Source organism: Chiloscyllium punctatum, chromosome 25 (genome assembly GCF_047496795.1).
Source record: "Chiloscyllium punctatum isolate Juve2018m chromosome 25, sChiPun1.3, whole genome shotgun sequence".
NCBI classification, from domain to species: domain Eukaryota; kingdom Metazoa; phylum Chordata; class Chondrichthyes; order Orectolobiformes; family Hemiscylliidae; genus Chiloscyllium; species Chiloscyllium punctatum.
Window position 1 is genome coordinate 24365541 of NC_092763.1, and position 21052 is coordinate 24386592.

At 42.2% G+C, this 21052-nt stretch overlaps 1 protein-coding gene across 2 annotated transcripts in view; it reads left to right on the plus strand.

The window, feature by feature from the left end:
• Nucleotides 1–21052, plus strand: part of LOC140495758 (dedicator of cytokinesis protein 11-like) — a 286052-nt gene that overhangs the window by 209774 nt on the left and 55226 nt on the right. For both annotated transcript variants that reach the window (XM_072594834.1, XM_072594833.1), the window contains exons 43-44: nucleotides 1438–1653; nucleotides 4918–4975. In XM_072594834.1, coding sequence (XP_072450935.1) covers nucleotides 1438–1653; nucleotides 4918–4975 — 274 coding nt within the window. The remainder of the gene's footprint in view (nucleotides 1–1437; nucleotides 1654–4917; nucleotides 4976–21052) is intronic.

The window sequence follows — 21052 nt, forward strand, 5'->3', positions numbered from 1 at the left end:
ACAGGTCATTTGGTCCAACAGGTCCATGCTGGTGTTTATGATTCATTTGAGCTAGCTCTCATCCTGGGAATGCATATACATCAAATTCTATTGCTTTTTATTTTACAGAGAATCTAAGTACTTAGGAAAAGGAAAGTTTCTGTTTGGCCCACAAAGCCTTTTCCTGTACAGTACAACTGTTGTCCCAGTGAATCAGTGAGTACTCTGACATGATCTGAGGAATGTTATGTCCGACACAGCCTGTAATACTGCCCCTGTTTCAGACTCAAACTCCTCCTTTACGTTCCAGACATGGCTATTCCTGGGTTCTCATAGCCAGCTTCCCATCATCTGCCTTCCACAAATCTGAGGTCAGCTGTCCGTATCTAAACATCTATTCACCTGTCAGCTCCTCAGCTCATTGTTCTATACCGGCCCCAGTCCAGAAATGACTCTGATTTAACATTCATGCTCAGCTCCTTCCATGGACTCAGCCTTCTGACCACCTCCACCTCTGACGTTCCACATGATATCTATGCTCCTCCAAATTTGGGTGGCATAGTGGTGCAGTGGTTAGCACTGCTGCCTCACAGCGCCAGGGACCTGGGTTTGATTACATCCTCGGGCGACTGTCTGTGTGGAGTTGGAAAACATCCTACCTGTGTCTGCGTGGGTTTTTTCCAGGTGCTGCAGTTTCCTCCCACAGTCCAATGATGTGCAGGCTAGGTGGATTAGCCATGGTAAATGCTGGGTAACAGGGATACGGTAGGTGTGGGTGGGAAGCTGTTCGGAAGGTCGGGAATGTGGACTTAATGGATAGAGCCTGCCTCCACACTGTAAGGATTCTGTGGTTCTAGTTCTAGCTTCATGAGCATTTGTCACTGCTGTCAGCCAATCACTGTCAGCCATGTGTTCAGCTATCTAAGCCCTAAACTCCAGAATCACTACCTCGAACCTTCCACCACTCTACCTCTGTATTCCTTTAACATGTTCCTTAAAGCCTGCCCATTTGATCAAGCACTTGGCCTTCTGAGTGAAAACCTTGTTTTTATTCTCTGAGGGGTGAGAGTCTTTGGAATTTCCTTCCTCAAAAGGCAGTAATGCAGAATTTTTCAGTATTTTCAAGGCAGAGTTGGATAGATTCTTGATGACCAAGGGGATGGAAGATTATTGGGATGTGCATGAGTGTAGAGTTGAGGTTCAAATCGAGTCAGGTCAGCTATGATCTTATTGAATGGCGGAACTGATCTGAAGGGCCGAATGGCTGCCTGGTCTTCCTTGTCCAGATGTAAGTTGCTTTCTTGCTTTTCTGTGACATGCCTAAGGACGTTTTATGAGCTTGAAGGTGCTTTGTCAATATTTGCTAGTGAGATGCATGAATAATAAGCCAAGTTCCATGGAAAATTGTATTTAAATCTGTAAGTAATTAACAACCCCACTTCTTTGGTTCTGTTGCAGTCAACCGCATTCCCAGGTGAGGTGAAAGACCTGACGAAGAGAATTCGCACTGTGCTTATGGCCACTGCTCAGATGAAGGAGCACGAGAAGGATCCTGAGATGTTGATTGACCTTCAGTACAGTTTAGCCAAGTCGTATGCCAGCACTCCTGAGCTCAGGAAGACCTGGCTTGGCAGCATGGCGAAAATCCATTTGAAAAATGGTGACTTGTCTGAGGTAACAGACCTGCCCCTTTAAACAGAACATGTGACAGAGTTTGAACCCCATCATGCTGTTTTTAATGCTTGAATTCCACTTCAGAAAATCTAGAATGGGAAAGCAGATTTTTTTGTGTGTTTTTCCATGCCAATCTGTTGGGATTTTTTAAAGGGAAGAAATAGCAAATAAGTCAATCTGGCCTCTGTGACTCCAGTCCCAAACTATCTCATTGGCTTTTGGCTTCTCTCCAAGGTGACCTGGACAAGTCACCCAGTTGCATTAAATCAGGACATCTCCAGGATGGACAGCGAATGCCAGCCTGGTCAGGGGAATCCTGAGAGTGAACAAAGACTTGCATTTAAATAGCACCATAGTCATTCTTGTAATGTGAGACATAAATTGCAGTCCTATGGCAAGCCATAGAGTCATAGAGATACACAGCACAGAAACTGACCCTTCTGCCCAACTCATCCATGCTGACCAGTTATCCTAAATTAATCTAGTTCCGTTTGCCAGCACATGGCCCATATTCTTCTAAACCCTTCCTATTCATATACCCATCCCGATGCCTTTTAAATGCTGCAATTGTACCAGCCTCCACCACTTCCTTTGGCAGCTCATTCCATACATGCACCACCCTCTGCATGAACAAAATTGCCCCTTAGGTCCCTTTTATATATTTCCCTTCTCACCCTAAACCTATGCCCTCTAATTTTGAACTCCCCCACCCCATGGAAAAGACCTTGACTATTTACCCTATCCAGGCCCATCCCAAAGCAAAATCCTGCAGATGCTGGAGGTTTGAGACAAAAACAGAAAATGCTAGAAATACTTTATGGTTAGGAAGCTTCTGTGGAGAAGGGTGCAGAGTTCACCTTTATAGGCCTGAGACCTTTCACCCGAACAGGGTAAAGTGAGAAATATAATAAAGGTGCCATAGTCTTATCAGACCATAGGGCTGCTGTCTCATTAGGGAGAGATGGTTGGTGGTGGTTTGACCTGAGGGTCACCACATCTCAGGATCTTGGGTGAGGAAAGAGGTTGAGAAAGAATATCCTTCATGGGAACCTCAGCTGGTGTAGGAATTGCATGATCGACCAACTGAATTGGATAGGCTGGAACTTTATTCTCTGGAATGTCAGAGATTGAGGGGTGACCTTATAAAATCATGAGGGGCATAGATAAGGTGAATAGCCAAGGTCTTTTCCCTAGGGTAGTCCAAAAACTAGAGGGCATAGTTTTAAGGTGAGAGGGGAAAGATTTAAATGGATCCTGAGGGACAACTTTTTCACACACAAGGTGTGCATGTATGGGATGAGCTGCCAGAGGAAATGGTAGAGGTGGGGACAATTACAACATTTAAAAGGCCCCTGGATGGGTATATGAATAGGAAGAGGTTAGAGGGATACAGGCCAAATGCTGGCAAATGGGACTAGGTTGGTTAAGGATACCTGGTTGGCATAGATGAGTTGAACTGAATATCATTCTGACAATCCAACCCTTTATTTAAAATCATTTATTGCATGTTTATCTATCTTTATGGCATAAATACCAACTGATCTCATGTAGATACATCAGACTGTAATAATTATTATACATGTACAACAGTGTTAAAATGGCATATTTCATACTTACTTTTATTGTTCTTAAAGCTCTCTGTATGTTGGTGTTGTTAATCATACATGTGCTTCATGTCTCGTCACACCAAACGTTGATAGGTATCTGAGAGGACTTGTGTATCCCCTTCTATTACTGCTACTTATACGTTAATTTCCAGGAAGCTTGTGATTGCTTGTCCTCAGCTCCTGTCAAACTGCAAGCCCAGGTGAGATCAGCAGTTCACGAAAAAAACCAAAACAAAGAACTATGGCTACTGGAAATCAGAAACAAAGAATTGAAAAGCGCGAATTTTAAAGTTATATTCCCAAACCCCCACCCTCCCCTTTCTTGCTCTGATCTGAACCACCACTACCGCAATGCACATCTCCCTATTTGTCATCTTAAACACTCAGTTAGATTAGCCATTAGTCTTGTATATTTGAGAAAACACAATCCCAGACTGTACAATCCATTCTTGACACTTCACCCTTTATGCAGATTGAATCCAATTGTAAATGTCACACTGTCTATCGTTTACATTCGCCTCTGTTTGGTTCTTATTAAACTGATAACTGGAGCATTTGACTAGACACAGTCGACAGGTGCCCAAATATCATTCTGATAATTCAACCTTTATTTAAAATCCTGTTTTATTGCTGTTGACAAAAACATCATTGATGTAACCATGGTGATCATTTTGAATAAGCTGAATCCATCTAAATGCTCAAGTTTTTCCTCCAGGCAATTGATCCTGGTCAGCCATGCAAATCTTTTGATCTCTGCTGATCACGCAAGAGTGTATCACCTTTTTGAAAACACAGGGAAGGAGAGATTTGCATCTATATAGCACCATTGTGGCATCAGGACAACCAAAAGGCTTCAAAAAGGCAATGCAAATATGTTTATAAGTGTAGGCAATGCAGGAAATATGTCTGTCAGTGTTCACACAGCAAGATTCAAAAATCATCGATGAAATAATGAGCAAATAATACGATTTAATGGCATTAGTCACAGCCTGTCACTGAACAGAACTCACCCTCTCTTCTGCAAACAGTGGGGGTTCAACTCTAACATCTCGTGCCAAAGAAGTTTGACATTTCATCCAGCAGATGACAACTCTACCAATGTGTCATTCCCACAGCGATGATTAACACCTCGACGTGCTCCAGTTCCTGGGGTTTGACGCTGAGGGCTCAGATGTGACGGTTATCTTTTATCCCTCTGTGGGATGCCGGTGTTATTGGAAAAGTAGATATTTGACATCCATCCCAAATGGTCCTTGTACAGAGTGTTTTGTTGGGCCATTTCAGAGGGCAGATAAAAATCAGTCACGTTGCTGTGGATCTGGAGTCACACATAGATTGGACCAGGTTTGGGTGGCAGATTTCCCTCCCAGAACAGCAAGAGTGAACCAGATTGCTTTTTGCAGCAAATCAATGGCAGTCCCATTGCTAAAATGAGATATTATGTTCCAGATTTATTAACTGAATTTAAATTCTGCAACTGTGCTGTTGGGATTTGAACCTGTGTGGCCATGCGCCTCTGTTTTCGGGTCCAGTGACATTCCCAGTCTAGCTATCAACTGCTGAAATAGAGTGTGACCAACTGAGCCACAACTGGCACTTAACTGTTCAGGGACAAGTTGGGAATGAGTCTGTTTAACATGTCTCTCCTCCTTTGCAGGCAGTGATGTGTTATGTTCATGTGGCCGCCCTGGTTGCAGAATACCTCTACAGGAAGAGTAAGTCAAATAATTTGTATTAATCCCAATAACTCTCTTTCACAAATTAAGTCATGCCATTTAGTTGGAGTGCAGAGTTATCAGAGGTGAATGCGAATGTGGAATTCACAAAACAAACAGATTAGTAATTGAAGATGCTTGAAGGGCAGAACAATCAATTACTGCTACTGTTTCTTATGTTTATGTGTTTTCCAATTTATTCCAACTGCAATAAAGAGAGAAAATGCTGGATACTCTTGGATCTGACAGTGTTTGTGGAGGGAGGAACAAATTTAGCATTTCACGCCACAGAACAGAAAACTTCAACAGAGAAAGGAGAACCTTCAGCCCATTAAGTCTGTGCCAGCTCTTTTGCAGTTATCCCACTCCCCAGCTCTTTTGCAGAGCAATCTACTTATCCCACTCCCCAGGTCTTTCCCAATCTCTCGGCAATTTGATTTTACCACAAGTGTTTATCCAATCCCCTCATGAAAGCTGCGATTGAATAATTATCTACTGTCCAATCAGGTAGTGGGTTCCAAACCCTAACCCTCGTGTTACTTCTGGTTCTTTTTGACAGTCAAATTAAACATCAGCCAATGGAACTAGTTTTAGAAACACACAAAATAGGTGCAGGAGTAGGCCATTCAGCCCTCAGGTCAGCACCGCCATTCAGCCCTCAGGTCAGCACCACCATTCAGTATGAGCATGGCTGATCAAGCAATTTCAGTATCCCATTCCCGCTTTCACTCCGTACACTTTCATCCCTTTTGCTGCAAAGGGCCATACCCAAATCTGTCTTGAATATATTTTACATACTGGCCCCAACAGCTTCCTGCAGGAGAGAATTAAACAGATTCACAACTCTCTGAGTGAAGAAATTCTTCCTCATCTCAGTCCTGAATGGTTTTCCCCTTATTTTTTGACTGTGACCTCTAGTTCTGGACATCCCCCAACAATGGGAAAATATTTCCCACATCTAGCCTGTCCAGTCCCATCAGGATTTTATATGTTTCTATGAGATCCGCATTGAAACCCATCGTGATTATAAACACCTCTAAAACATCACCTCTTGTTTTTGTTTGAACTAAGAACACTAATCCCAGTTTTTCCAGTTTGTCCCTCCTCCTTGGAACTATTTTTTGTAAATCTCTTCTGCAAAGCCTTCATGTCCTTCCTAAAGTGTGAAACCCAGAATCAGGCAAGATACCTGAATTGGGCCTAACTCACCCTCTCCTATCCCTGTAGCTCAGATCCTCCAACCCTGGAGGGTTTAACATAATTTCTGGGTTTTCATATTCTATACATCTGTCTGTAAAACTTTATTGACTTCTTTGTTAACCTGTCCCGCCACCTTCAGAGATTTATGCACAAAAACCCTGATCATAATCATTGAGTCAGACAGCTTGGAGACAGATCTCTCTGTCATATTTGTCCATACTGACCAGGTATCCTAAACTGAGCGACTCCAATTTGCCTGTATTTGGCCCATCTCCCTCTAAACCCTCTATACATGTGCCCATCCAAATGCTTATTAAATGTTGTAATTGTACCCACTTCTACCACTTCCTCTGGCAGCTCATTCCATGTATGCACCACCAACTGTGTAAATGTTGTCTTTCAGGTCCATTTTAAATCTTTCCCCTTTTGCCTTAAATGTATGCCCTACACTGGAGAAAGATCCTTGGTTATTCACCTTATCCATGCCTGTCCTGATTTTAGAAATCTCTATAAGGCCAGCTCCCAGTCTCCTCCTCTGATGTAACACATTGTTGTATCATTTAGTTCCTGCCTCTTTCTCCCAAAACATATCTCCTCTCACTTCCCTACTTTAAGGTTCATATTTCTTGGTGATCATCCAGTCTTCCTGGTTCCCTTGAAGTCAATCATTATCTTTCTCAATGTTAGTTTCATTCCATTTGCAGTCAGTGCCCAGCCAACAGATGCCTGGGTGTTTTCCAGCATTTTCAGTTCTGCTTTACGGTTTCCTAAAGCTGTAGCATTTTGGTGTATTTTTAAACTTCAGTAATTATTTATCATCATAAATGCTAGTGCTGACTCTCAAAGTTTCTGAGAACTAAATGGGAAGTATTCCAAAATTAGTAGAATTTTCAGTCCATCTTTTAGTCACCCTTTGTTGGTTTATGCCATTTAGTATTTTGTTTTGGAATCATTCTGTGAGGCATATTTAATATAATGACACACACAAGGTCTATGTTACTGGGGCTTATAAAATAGTTTTAATGAATCAGAGACCTGGAAGTGCAGGTTCATAGCTTCTTGAAAGTGGAGTTGCATGTAGATAGGATAGTGAAGAAGGCATTTGGTATGCTTTCCTTTATTGGTCAGAGTATTGAGTACAGGAGTTGGGAGGTCATATTGCGGCTGTGCAGGACATTGGTTAGGCCACTGCTGGAATATTGTGTGCAATTCTGGTCTCCTTCCTATCGGAAAGATGTTGTGAAACTTGAAAGGGTTCAGCAAAGATTTACAAGGATGTTGCCAGGGTTGAAAGATCTGAGCTACAGGGAGAGGCTGAACAGGCTGGGGCTGTTTTCCCTGGAGTGTTGGAGGCTGAGGGGTGACCTTATAGAAGTTTACAAAATTATGAGGGGCATGGATAGGATAAATAGACAAAGTCTTTTCCCTGGGGTCGGGGAGTCCAGAACTAGAGGGCATAGGTTTAGGGTGAGAGGGGAAAGATATAAAAGAGACCACAGGGGCAACTTTTTTTACACAGAGGGTGGTACGTGTATGGAATGAGCTGCCAGAGGATGTGGTAGACGCTGGTACAATTGCAACATTTAAGAGGCATTTGGGTGGGTATATGAATAGGAAGGGTTTGGAGGGATATGGGCTGGGTGCTGGCAGGTGGGACTAGATTGGGTTGGGATATCTGGTCAGCATGGACAGGTTGGACTGAAGGGTCTGTTTCCATGCTGTACATCTCTATGACTCCATAATCCTTCCTGGCATGTGTTTGTCAGGAGCAGTGAGAGTCAGTCTGTATCTGCACTGTTCAATATTGTGTTTCCACATGTGACCATCTATCAGTAATTGTGCATGAAAATGGGCAAATGAGACAGTGGTTGAGATTGTATGTATGCAAGAGAATGTGCACGATTATGTACGTGAGTGTAAAAATAAGCAGGCCCGTTGCAGCATATGTTTGAAACTGTGACAGAACATCAGCACTCAGCAATGAGGCACCAGGCAATTAATCTGTTTATTTCTTTTAGATATTTTTGTCTGATTCAAATGCACCGCATGTAATGCAAGTCCTCAGTCCAGCTCTGAGAGTTATGTACACCATTGACTGGAAGTGATTAATTATATTGCAGTTTAATTTACAATTATTGTGCACTTAATTAGTCATTTAAAAAAAAACAGCTTCAGCCTGAAGGGTCATGTGGTGCAAATGGTAGTGTCCCTATCTCTGAGCCAAGAGGCCTGGTTTCAAGTCCCACCGCCTCCAGACATGTGTCATAACATACCTGAATAGGCTGATTCAGAACATTGATAAGTTCAGCTTGCTTATTGTTTTGAGAAGTGATTTGTCTGTCTCACAAAGCAGGTGGTGGCAGGACTTGAGAAGGGAGACTATAATGAGAGAAACACAGATGGAAATGAAAGGTCGAAAAGTAGAGAACAAAAGTGGAAATCTGAGGAAATGAGGGCTAGAAGAAAGTAGAGCTGCAGTACAAAAGGAAGTTAAAAATAAACACATTGTAAAGGTATTGTATGCAAATGCACGAAGCATTTGCAATAATTAAGCCAATTCACTGGCACTTAGAAGAATGAGAAGGGATCTCATTGAAGCGTATAAAGTTCTGACGGGGCTGGACAGACTGGATGACATTCCCTCTGGCTGCGGGCCTACAATATTGGGCTACATGGCATCGGCCATTTTGTACCGAGATGAGGAGAAACATCTTCAGTCCGAGATGGCAAACCCCTGGAATTCTCCTCCACAGCGGCAAAGCCACTGAATATGTTTAAAAAGAAAGACCTCTTGGGGCAAAAGGGGAATGTGGAGAGTGCAGGGGTTGAAATAGAGAATCAGCCATAAATGCGTTGAATGGTGCAGCAGACTCAGTGGGCTGAAGCACTACTTCTGCTCCTGCTTTCTATATTACTATGTTCGAAAGCCAAGGAAGGTTGTGGGGATGTGTTGAAATTGGTTCCAAGAAACAGTATTTTTGGCGTGCCTCAGCTTGTGTTTTGAAACCTTTCATCAAATGTCTCTACCGACAGGATGATTTAAGAGTGCACTGTCAGAGTATTACCCCAAGAATTACAAATTTTCATTTCTAGCAAGTTTAACCATTACATTCCCAGCTTCAATTCGATGTCAAAGGAGGTCTCGTTAATTATTTTTCTAAAAAAAATGCTTGAATGTCAAAAGACACCAAGAGTGAGCCTGCCTGTGGAATTAGTAAATGCCCAGAATGAATATGTGATGAGCGTGGCTGTCATACTGGGTGAAAACCCCACAGCACACATCAGATACTAAATATGATCAAAACAGATCCATAGATTTCTCAGCAGCTAGATGTTAATGGGTTATCAGGTTTTTTATAAGGAATTATTCATTCAAGGGTTGTGGCAAGCATTAATTGCCCATCCCCAATTACCAGAGGGCAGTTTAGTGTGAGCCACATGGCTGTTGGTCTGCAGTCACATGGAGTCCAGACCAGGTGAGGATGGCAGTTTCAGAACCTAAAGGACATTAATGAACCAGATGGGTTTTTCCTGACAATTAATAATGGATTTGTGGCTGTCATTAGACTGTTATTTCCTGATTTTTTTTATTTAATTGAATTCAAATTCCACAATCTGTTGGCAGGATTCAAACCTGAGACATTATCTGGGCATCTGGATTAACTGTCCAGCAATAATATCACTAGTCCTTCACCTCCCCTTTATCTCATTAAATCTCACGAGGGGTTATATTTCCTCACTTATCCCACTCCAGCCTTGAAATTCCCTTTCGAGGTCTGTTTTGTCTACTTCAACAACTGCTCCTGTGTTGGTCCATCATCCTTCTGTCCTGGATTCACAAACCACTAGACTCCACTGAGACTATACCCCACTGCTCATTCACAATCATCATTGTGCTTCTTAACTGACAGCTAGCTATACCGAGCTAGTCCAGCCCCCGAGTTTTTCCTTTGAGCACTAGTCTTCGTCAGATTCATCAAACAAATATTGCTTTTGACTTTTTCAACCCCTGCTAAACAAGAATCGGGGGAGATTCTTTGCTGGTTGGAGTCAGACCTGGCACAAAGGCAATTGGGGGTTGTTGCTATTGGAAGCCATCATCAGAGGAGCAAATTGGGAGGGAGATTTTAAAAAGGTGCAGAAGTAACAGGGTTGTTGTCATGGATGACTTTAACTTCCCTAATATTGATTGGAACCGCGACTGGGGCAACACTACTATTATAGGACAAGCCAAACAGAGAGCAGCCAGGAAATTCCTAGAGGCATGGCACTCATCCACAGATTCAATCAATAAGCCCATCGACCTGGACCCAATATACTGGCCACTGCAACGGACAGCTGGAACTGACAACCGGAAGCGGCAGATGCAAACCATTACAAATGCCGGAGGAAAGATCACCAGAAGCGCTTCACAGGAGGCTCCCAAGCACTGAGGATGTCACTTAGACAGGGGACGAAAGATCTGCAACACACATTCCCAGCTTGGCGATCAGAACCCCAACATCAGGTGGTTGTGGAGCATAAGATTTAAAGACACAGAATTTATAGCAAAAGTTTACAGTGTGATGTAACTGAAATTATATATGGAAAAAGACCTGGATTGTTTGTGAAGCCTCTCATCTGTTAGAATGACCATGTTGGCTTCAGTTCATTCATCTGTAAATTGCAAAACGTTTTGAAAAGTTACATTCTCAAGTGAACTTTAACAATTGGTGTCATGTCGGCCCAAATAATGTATTAAAGGTGTGAGGTGCCCTATTGTGATACTATCTGTGCACGGTGGTCAGAATGATTCTAATCTAAAAAACAGATTTACAGAATCTTACATGCATTCATGCAGTTTTTGAGCAAAATAAAATGTAATTCTGCTAGTACAGATTCACCCCACAAACTTATATGTATATGTGTGCATGTGAGTGTGGGTGGTGGTGGTGGTGTTGCTGGGGGGAATGGTTATGGGTGTCTATGAAAGAGTGAGAGTGTAAAGGAGTATAAGTCTATGAGAAGTGACCACTGCACTATACACGCACACAAACATCTACATGTGCGCATGCGCACACACACACACACACACACACACACACACACACACACAGTCCCACGCTCACACATACACCCTCTCACAGACTTAAAGCCCTTTACACTCACACACATGCTCTCACAGACTCTTACCGTTCCCCCCCCCCCCCCCTCCACACACACACACACACATTTAAGTTTGTTGGGTGAATCTGTACTTGCAGAATTACATTTTATTTTGCTCAAAAACTGCATGAATCCACGTAAGATTCTGTAAATCTGTTTTTAGATTAGAATCAGTCTGACCATTGTGGCACAGACAGTCTCACACAGGGAAGCTCCCACCTTCAATACATTATCTGGGCCGACATGCCACCAATTTTTAAAGTCCACTTGAGAATGTAGCTCCATAAAAGGTTTTGCGATTTACATGTGAAAGAAGTGAAACCAACATGGTCATTCTAACAGATGAGAGATTTAACAAATAATCCAGGTCTTTTTCAATATATAATGTCAGTTTCGTTACACTGTAAACCTTTGCTATACATTCTGTGTCTTACAATCTTATATTCCACAACCAGCTGATGAAGGAGAACACTCCAAATGCGAGTGCCTCCAATTAAACCTGTTGGACTATAACCCGGAGTTGAGTGATTTTTAACTTTGTACACCCAAGTCGAACACCGGCATCTCCAAATCCAAAAGATAAGTTTACATCTCTCTTCGCATTTTACTGATCTTCAGTTCCCGCCTGTCTCCTTTCAACTCCACTTCAGGGATCTATTGAAAATGTGGCAAAGTCCCCAGCCTATCACTGGGCAAAATTGAATGTTGCACCTCACAACTCTTAGAACTGAGTGAGCTCAGAGAACACTGGCTCACTCTACACAAAATGGATCTATATAAAGACTGGATTTCAACAAAATTTCCCTCCTGAATGACCTGCATCTAGCTTTAACGTTATACCTTCGAATTTCATCACATTTTTGATCCCTCCAGCAGAGGAATTAATTTCTTCAGATGTATCAGATCCAATCATTTTGATGATTCAACACTGCATAGAATTATTCCTTAAGTCCTCTGTGTTCCAGCATAAATGTCGTGTCTCATAGAGTCACAGAGATGTACAGCATGGAAACAGACCCTTTGGCCCAACTCATCCATGCCAACCAGATATCCCAACCTAATCTAGTCTGATTTGCCAGCACTTGGCTCAAATCCCTCTAAACCCTTCCTATTCATATACCCATCCAGATGCCTTTTAAATGCTATAATTGTACCAGCCTCCACCACTTCATCTGACAGTTCATTCCATACATGCACCCTCTGCATGAAAAAGTTGCCCCTTAGGTTCCTTTTAAATCTTTCCCCTCTCACCCTAAACCTATGCCCTCTAGTTCTGGACTTCCCCCACCACAGGGAAAAGACTTTGTCTATTTATCCTATCCATGCCCCTCATGATTTTATAAACCTCAATAAGGTCACCCCGCAGTCTCCGATGCTCCAGTGAAAACAGCCCCAGCCTGTTCAGCCTCTCCCTATAGCTCAAATCCTCCAAACCTGGCAACATCCTTGTAAATCTTTTCTGAACCCTTTCAAGTTTCACAACATCCTCCTGATAGGAAGGAGACCAGAATTGCGCACAATATTCCAACAGTGGCCAAACCAATGTCCTGTACAGCTGCAACATGAACTCCCAACTCCTGTACTCAATACTCTGACCAATAAAGGAAAGCATACCAAACACCTTTTTCACTATCCTATCTACCTGCAACTCCACTTATTTATTTACTTATTAATTATTAATATTTATTTATTAATGCACCATTCAAAGACATTCAAAATCATTTATGTTGTCCGGGCTATCACTACCTGAAGAAAAATGTCATGCCTTCAGTTTGAATCCTTGTGAAATTAATCATTGTATTTGTATCTTGTCTCTTTTATGATCTTAACCCTTCGCTTTTCTATCGCTGAAGTGATAAAAACCTTTGCTACTACCTTTTACACAAGGAGTTTCTATTTTCCCCTGTGTACCCCTTTCACACTCCAGGCATTCTCTTAATCCATCTGCATGATTCTATATTCATCCTTTGTAGAAGCCAGTTTTCATCTTAAATTTTTATTTTATTCATTTGATCCCTAAGCAAGCCTTGATTTTTGCCCTCAGTGTTTTGAGTGGGATTTGAACCTGCAGTAATGGGTTTCAGAATCAGGTGCACCTCCAACTGAGCCACACTGTCAGGTTGGCTGTTAGACCCCCTGTTGTTCAAAGAGAAAGAGCAGAGAGACAAAATACTGCATAGCTGTGCAGAGAATTTGAGAGACAGGGATTCTTTCCACTCAAAGCTTGATGATATTTGTTTCATAAGTTCCAAAAAGTATTGCTAAAATGAAGAAGGCAAACCATTCGCCCTGGTCATTGTTGATGGGCCAGCAATTAGAAATAGAAGAGTGAATTGACAGCTAAGATGATAAGGATGTGATAATTGGTGCTGCACAGAACGTGAACGTTTACAGTACAGCAGGCTATGTTCAGTGTGTCACGGCTGAATCTGCTACAGCCCTCCATTTCTCCACATCACTCCAAATCTAATACCAGTGCCTTGCACTTCCAATTTCCCTCAATCAATCCTAAAGCCAGTGTCACACTTACCCCTATGTTCCCATATTAATTTCTAACTACTCCCATTGTCCTACTCTTTTCTCAGAGCCCTGCATCAATCACAAACAAATCTCACTCTCCCATTCTCTGTTTATAGCTTGACATCTTACTGTGCTTCTGATTTTTATCCACATTTCACTGAACACTGATGTGAAGGTGCCAGTGTTGGACTGAGATGGACAAAGTCAGAAGTCATACAGCACAAGATTATAGTCTGACAGGTTGGACCATGATCTGGTGTCATTTGACTTCTGATGCTAAACACTGAGCACTGAACCTGTGTTCCATTCTAGCCTCCGGCAACTGTCTGTGTGGAGTTTGCTAATTCTTCTAGTGTCTATATTGAGCAATTGAGCACAGCCTGTACCTCTGTGGACTGTGGGAGGAAACCGGAGCACCCAGAGGAAACTCATATAGACACTAGAAGAATTGGCAAACTCCACACAGACAGTTGCCGGAGGCTAGAATGGAACCCAGGTTCAGTGCTCAGTGTTTAGCGTCAGAAGTCAAATGACACCAGATCATGGTCCAACCTGTCAGACTATAATCTGGTGCTGTATGACTTCTGACTTTGTCCATCTCAGTCCAACACTGGCACCTTCACATCAGTGTTCAGTGAAATGTGGATAAAAGTCAGAAGCACAGTAAGATGTCAAGCTATAAACAGAGAGTGGGACAGTGGGATTTGTTTGTGATTGATGCAGGGCTGTGAGAAAAGAGTAGGACAATGGGAGTAGTTAGAAATTAATATGGGAACATAGGAGTAAGTGTGACACTGGCTTTAGGATTGATTGAGGGAAATTGGAAGTGCAAGGCCATTTGATTTAGATTAGATTTTAGATATTGGATTTGGAGTGATGTGGAGAAATGGAGGGCTGTAGCAGATTCAGCCGTGACACACTGAATATAGCCTGCTGTACTGTAAACATTTATGTTCTGTGCAGCATCAATTATCACATCCTTATGTCACAATTTACCCTGCGTAATATCCACAGAACAATGTGGTCAGTTTGACCTGTTTAGTGAGCAATTTTCACATGGCGGTAACATGGATGGCAATCAGTTTGTGCCTAAAACTGTCTTCCTCAGTGCTGCAGACTCTGTAAAGTATCAGAGAGTGAAACCATACAGAAAGCAGCCGAATGGCAGTACTGGTACTGGTTTTTTGAAAGTGCAATCTAATTATGCTATCAGTCCCGCAAAACCTTGCAGCTTTTTCTATTTCACGGATTTCTCCAGTTCCCTTTTAAACGTGACTGCCAAACTTACTTCTGCCTTCCTTTCCAGCAGATCATGTCATCACTTTTCAAAAACAATGTCCCCATGTCACCTATCTCGGTCTTTCACCAATTATTGTTAGTCAGTATGTGTCTGCTGGTTGTTGACAAGATGTTGCAACTCATTCCTCAAGAAATGGTTAACCACAAGTGCATACTGACAAACAATGAAGGTACCGTAAGCTATGACTTATAAAGATTTCACTGTATTCATGGGAGGACGTGTGACAGTAAAGCTTATTTAAATCTGTCCATGATATAGAACCTGACGTGAATAGGGAAAGCTGCTGCCAACTTTAGCTGATCCTCATATTGTTCATGGAGTGACATTTGGCCGAAGCTGAAGGTTTGCGAGCCCTGTGATCTCAGCAACTTGAGTTTTTTTGTGGTTGTGAAACATGGATAACCACACTTGCAGCTTAATAACATCCCTACGCGCTTGCTGTGGGGCATTATGGGTATATCCAGGCAAATTCAGAACACAAGTGCAGTCAAAGTCAGAGCTCCAGAATCTGTTAGCACTTGTTGAACAGCAGTGACTTCACTGGCTTGAAAATCCATCTGGCTCACTGTGCCTGTGATGGTCAACAAGATCTGACTATATTAACCCTATTTCCAGCTTTTGACCCATAGTCCTGGAGGGCAATGAATATCTAAATACTGCTTAAATATTATGAGGTTTTCTGTCACAACCACCCTTTCAGGCAGTTAGTTACAGGCTCCCATCACCACCAATGGAAAAAAAAGTCTCCTCAAATCTCCTCTCAAATTTAAGGCTATGCCCCGTAGTTATTGACTTTTCAACAAATGGGGGGAAAGAAAGCTTTCCTATCCACCCTAACTATGCTTCTTATAATCCCATTCAGCTCCATCAGATCCCTCTCATCCACAAATTTCTTTGACCATATCCCCTTCCATTTAAATTCAAATTATTAACAAATACCAGAAACAGCCAGGGCCGAAGCACCAAGCCACATGGAACCCTGCTGGAAACTGACTTCTCGACTCAAAAACATTCCTCCACCACCATCAAAGTGGAGGTGCTGGAATATAAATCCAGAGAATCAGGCAATATTCTGGGGATCCGGGTTCAAATCCTGCCATGGCAGATGGTGGAATTTGAATTCAATTAAGTCATATCTGGCATTCAGAGTCTAATGATGATCATAAATCCATTGCCAATTGTTGGGAAAATCCATCTGGCTCACTAATGTCCTTCAGGGAAGGAGCTGTCATCCTTACCTGGTCTGTCCTATATGTGCCTCCAAAACCACAGCCATGTGGTTAACTATTAACTGCCCTCTGGGCATTTAGGGATGGGCAATAAATGCTGGCCTAGCCATTGATACCCACATCCCATGAATGTTTTTTTTTAATCAGCTGATTTTGGAACAAATGAGCCATTTTGTTCTCAATCTTGTGGGCTCTTAATTTCTTCAGCTGTCTGCCATGATGGACCTTCTCAAAAGCTTTGCAGAAGTCCCTGTAGACCACATCAAACGTAGTATCCTCATTAACACTACTGGTTACTTGCTTAAAAAAATTTGATCAAGTGTGTCAAATATCAACAAATCCAAGTTGATTGTCCCTGATTAATCCGTGTCAATCCAAGTGCAGTTATATTCTGCCCCTCAGAATTCTCTCTAAGAACTTCCCAATTATGTTAGTCTAACTGGCTTCTAATTTCCAGGTCTGTCCTTTTTTCAATAATAGGCAGTCCTCTGACACCTCACCTGTGGCCAGAGAGGATTTGAAACTTACAGCTTCTGGTTTCTCTTCCCTTACCTCCATCAAAATCCAGGGGATGCACCTAATCTGGGCCTGAAGACTTATCCACTAGAGTAACGCTGCTAAACCCGGCAGTACATTCTCCCTATTTGTTAATTTTGTCAAATATTTCACAGTACTCCACCTGAAGGTCTGTACCTGTGTTATTTTTTTCCATTCTGAAGAGCAATGCGGTATATTCATTGCAGACTGTCCACACACTGATTACTTCAATGTTCCCTAATGGGTTCTACTTTTTCCTTAGTTATTCTCTTGCCAATCTTTTCCAGTCTCTCGATTTAATGCCTCATCCTGAGTACCACTTGCATACATTTTCTCTACACCTTTTCAAAACGTTGGCGTAGCTTCTGAAATGTGAATATTGTAGGTTTTTCAAAATGTTGACAGTTTTTACCTTGGAGGACATTTCTGTCTGTGATGAGAGAAACTGAGTTGTTGTTTCAGATCCAGGAGCATTCAGCAGAAATCTCTCTCTCCACAGATTTACCTCACCTGCTGAGTTTCCCCACAGCTTTCTTCATTCTGATGGCACAGATCCAGCATTTGCAGTATTTTGCTTTTGATAAATTGCCTTGGTCGGGGCGCTACATTTATCAGTAGCTGTTAGCTTTTCAGTTGATAATGAGTCAATGATTAATGTACATCCTTCTTCCAACTTCCATTTCCTGCCGCCTATGTTTCTGTTTAAAAGGGTCTGTTCAAATGTTGTATCGATGTGTCCAATTTCTGTGGTTGTCAAACTCCCCCACAGTCAGCAATCATTATCATTGTGTTTTGGATTAGCAGACCATTTGCCACATTTATCAGGCATAGTTCCAGAATCTCCAATGTCATGAACAGTCTTAGCTAGTCAAGCAGCCGTTTTTTGTTTGTCCAATATTATTGTGATTAATCATTAATTTATGTTGCGTCTCTTTCCCTTGTCACCCCTGTAATTACTGACCTTTACTGGCTCCAACTGAAGCAAATTGTTGATTTTGAAATGCTTAGTGTTGTTTCCAAATCCTTCTGTGATCTTGTTCCTAATTATCTGTAACTTCCACCAAACCCAAAATTCTCCAAAAGGTTTCAAAGAACGTAACGTAAAAGGCATTTTAATTACACTGTGGCACTTTGTAAACATTTTGTTGCTTGCAGAAGGATCCTGGAAATTAATCTTAAATTCCTATAACTGATGGGATGTTCTAAAGGGTTGACATTGCTAATTTAGCAGGGGTTTGGATGTGATAATGGGCCATATGCTAGGGATTTGTTCCATCATCATTTTTAAAGAGTGCATGTTAACCCTGATTTGGTGACTTAATTATGATAAAGTGAATAAAGTCACCCTTGTCCCAAGGGGTTCCTGCCTTATTAGATAGAGACGACTGGTGATGGTTAAACCTGAGGATGACTGTGCCTCGGGCAAGGTTGAAAAAGTGGAATCCTTATTACACCAACCATTGAGGAAACTGAGTCTATGCTAGCAGCCTCACCTTGTCTCTTAAGCTGTCTAGCCAGTTGATCTAACTGACCCCAATCTGGTCCATTGCCATTGCACCATTGTTCCTACCCTTGTCATGAGCCCTTCATCCTTCGCTGTTTGGGCCTGAGCCAAATTGCTGGTGTTTTGCAACCTTCTGAAAGCCTTATATTAAATCAGAATCAGTTGATGGATATAACATTTTCCTTGCAAACTAAATCGTAGTCAGCAATGGCTAGTTGCAGTCTTTGTAGCAAGTAAGCCAATAAAGAAACATCACTTGAGCAGATGAATTGCAAATAAAAAATAGACCAATCAGCTCCTTTGCTATCCTCTATCATTTTATAAGGCAATGTGTCATCTGTCTGTGTTCCAAATTCGACATTCCCATGCCCTCACTAGACTCTAAATCCCATGCATAACAAGTATCTATCTACATCTGTCCTAAAAATAGTCAATGTCCATATATTCCCTGCCTTATGAGGCAGAGAATTTCACAACACTTGCAGAGAACAAAAAAAGTCCCTTTATCCACATCTGTAAAAGACAATGTCTAATTTTAGATCATGTCCCTTGGTTCTGGACTGATTCATTAAAGGAAATGTTCCTTTTCACATTTATCTTGTTAAAATTTTCGGGATCTTATACATATTAATCTGGTCATCCCTTGTTCTTCTAAATTCCAATTTAAAAAATGCCCAGTCTGTCCAAACCTTCATCATGAGACAACCCACTCATTCTGGGTATCAATCTATTAAACTGCCTCTTCCCCGTCTCCAATGTATTTGCATACTTCCTTAAATGAGGAGACCAATGTGAGATGCATTCTAACCAATAATCTGTACAGATACAGAAACAACACATGGAGTAAAGTAGACTGATGACCAGCTCAGGTAAAAACAATGACTGCAGATGCTGGAAACCAGATTCTGGATTAGTGGTGCTGGAAGAGCACAGCAGTTCAGGCAGCATCCAAGTAGCTTCGAAATCAACGTTTCGGGCAAAAGCCCTTCATCAGGAATAAAGGCAGTGAGCCTGAAACGTGGAGAGATAAGACTTTTTGATGTTTGACATCAAAAACTCTTATCTCTCCACACTTCAGGCTCACTGCCTTTATTCATGATGAAGGGCTTTTGCCCGAAACATTGATTTCGAAGCTACTTGGATGCTGCCTGAACTGCTGTGCTCTTCCAGCACCACTAATCCAGAATCTGATGACCAGCTCAGTTTACCCAATTGGTGAAGACAAGATTTCATCCACTTACTATGGAATATCCTCACAGAACATCATAGATTCCAGCTGACAGACTGCACCTTGCTCCATATCCTTGAAAACAAATTACTATTGCTGCAACTCTACAGTCTACTGTGGCAATAGATCCACAGTGGATGTCATCTCCTTTGCCCTATGCTCATCACTAGAACGAGGACGGCTATGTCACATTTCTATTTATTGACTTTAATTCTGCCGTCAACACCATAATTCCAAGTAAACCCTTCCCCAAACTCTTACACCTGGGACTCTGCCTCCCCCTCTGTAACTGGATCCTTGACTTCCTGACACACAGACCTGATCCATAAGGATAGGTGACAATAATCCTCAATGCCAGTGCCCCAGAAGATGGTGTGCTCAGCCCTTTACTATACTCCTTATACACTCATGACTGTGTAAACAAATTCAGTTGCAACTCCATTTACAAATTTGCTGATGACACTGCTCTCGTGGATCAGATCTCAAACAACGATAAGACAGAGTATGGGAAGGAGACTGAGCTTAGTAGCATGATGTAAAGGCAACAATCTCTCCCTCAATGTCAGCAAAATGAAGGAGCTAGTCATTGAACTCAGTGGAGGACACTCCCCTGTCTCTATCAATGGTGCTGAGGCGGAGATTAGATTAGATTACTTACAGTGTGGAAACAGGCCCTTCAGCCCAACAAGTCCACACCCACCCAGACCCATTCCCCTACATTTATCCCTTCACCTAACACTACGGGCAATTTAGCATAGCCAATTCACCTAACCTGCACATTTTTGGACTGTGGGAGGAAACCGGAGCACCCGGAGGAAACCCACGCAGACATGAGGAGAATGTGCAAACTTCACACAGTCAGTCGCCTGAGGTGGGAATTGAACCCGGATCTCTGGCGCTGTGAGGCAGCAGTGATAACCACTGTGCCACTGTGCCGCCCACGGAGATGGTCAAGGGCATCAAATTCCAAGGAGTAAGTGTCACCAGTAATCTGTCATGGTCCATCCACGTTGATGCGATAGTCAAAAAATGCGAACCAATGCCTCTACTTCCTCCAGAAGGCTAAGGAAATTCGGAATGTCCACAGTGACCCTTACCAATTTTTACAGATGGACCACCGAAACCATCCTATCTGGATGCATCACAGGTTGGTATGTCAACTGCTGTGCCCAAGACCACATAAAGTCATTGAAAGTTGTGAAAGAAACACAATCCATCACACAAACCATCCTTCCTTCCATTTATTATCTATGCTACTTAACTCTGTGATCTGCCTGTATTGCTGCAAGACAAAGCTTTTCACTGTGTCTCGGTACATGTGAGAAAAAATTCAATTCAATTCAATTGACTCCGTCTACGCTTCCTGCAGCCTTGGGAATGCAGCCAATAAAAGCAAAAATCCTTTCTATTCTGG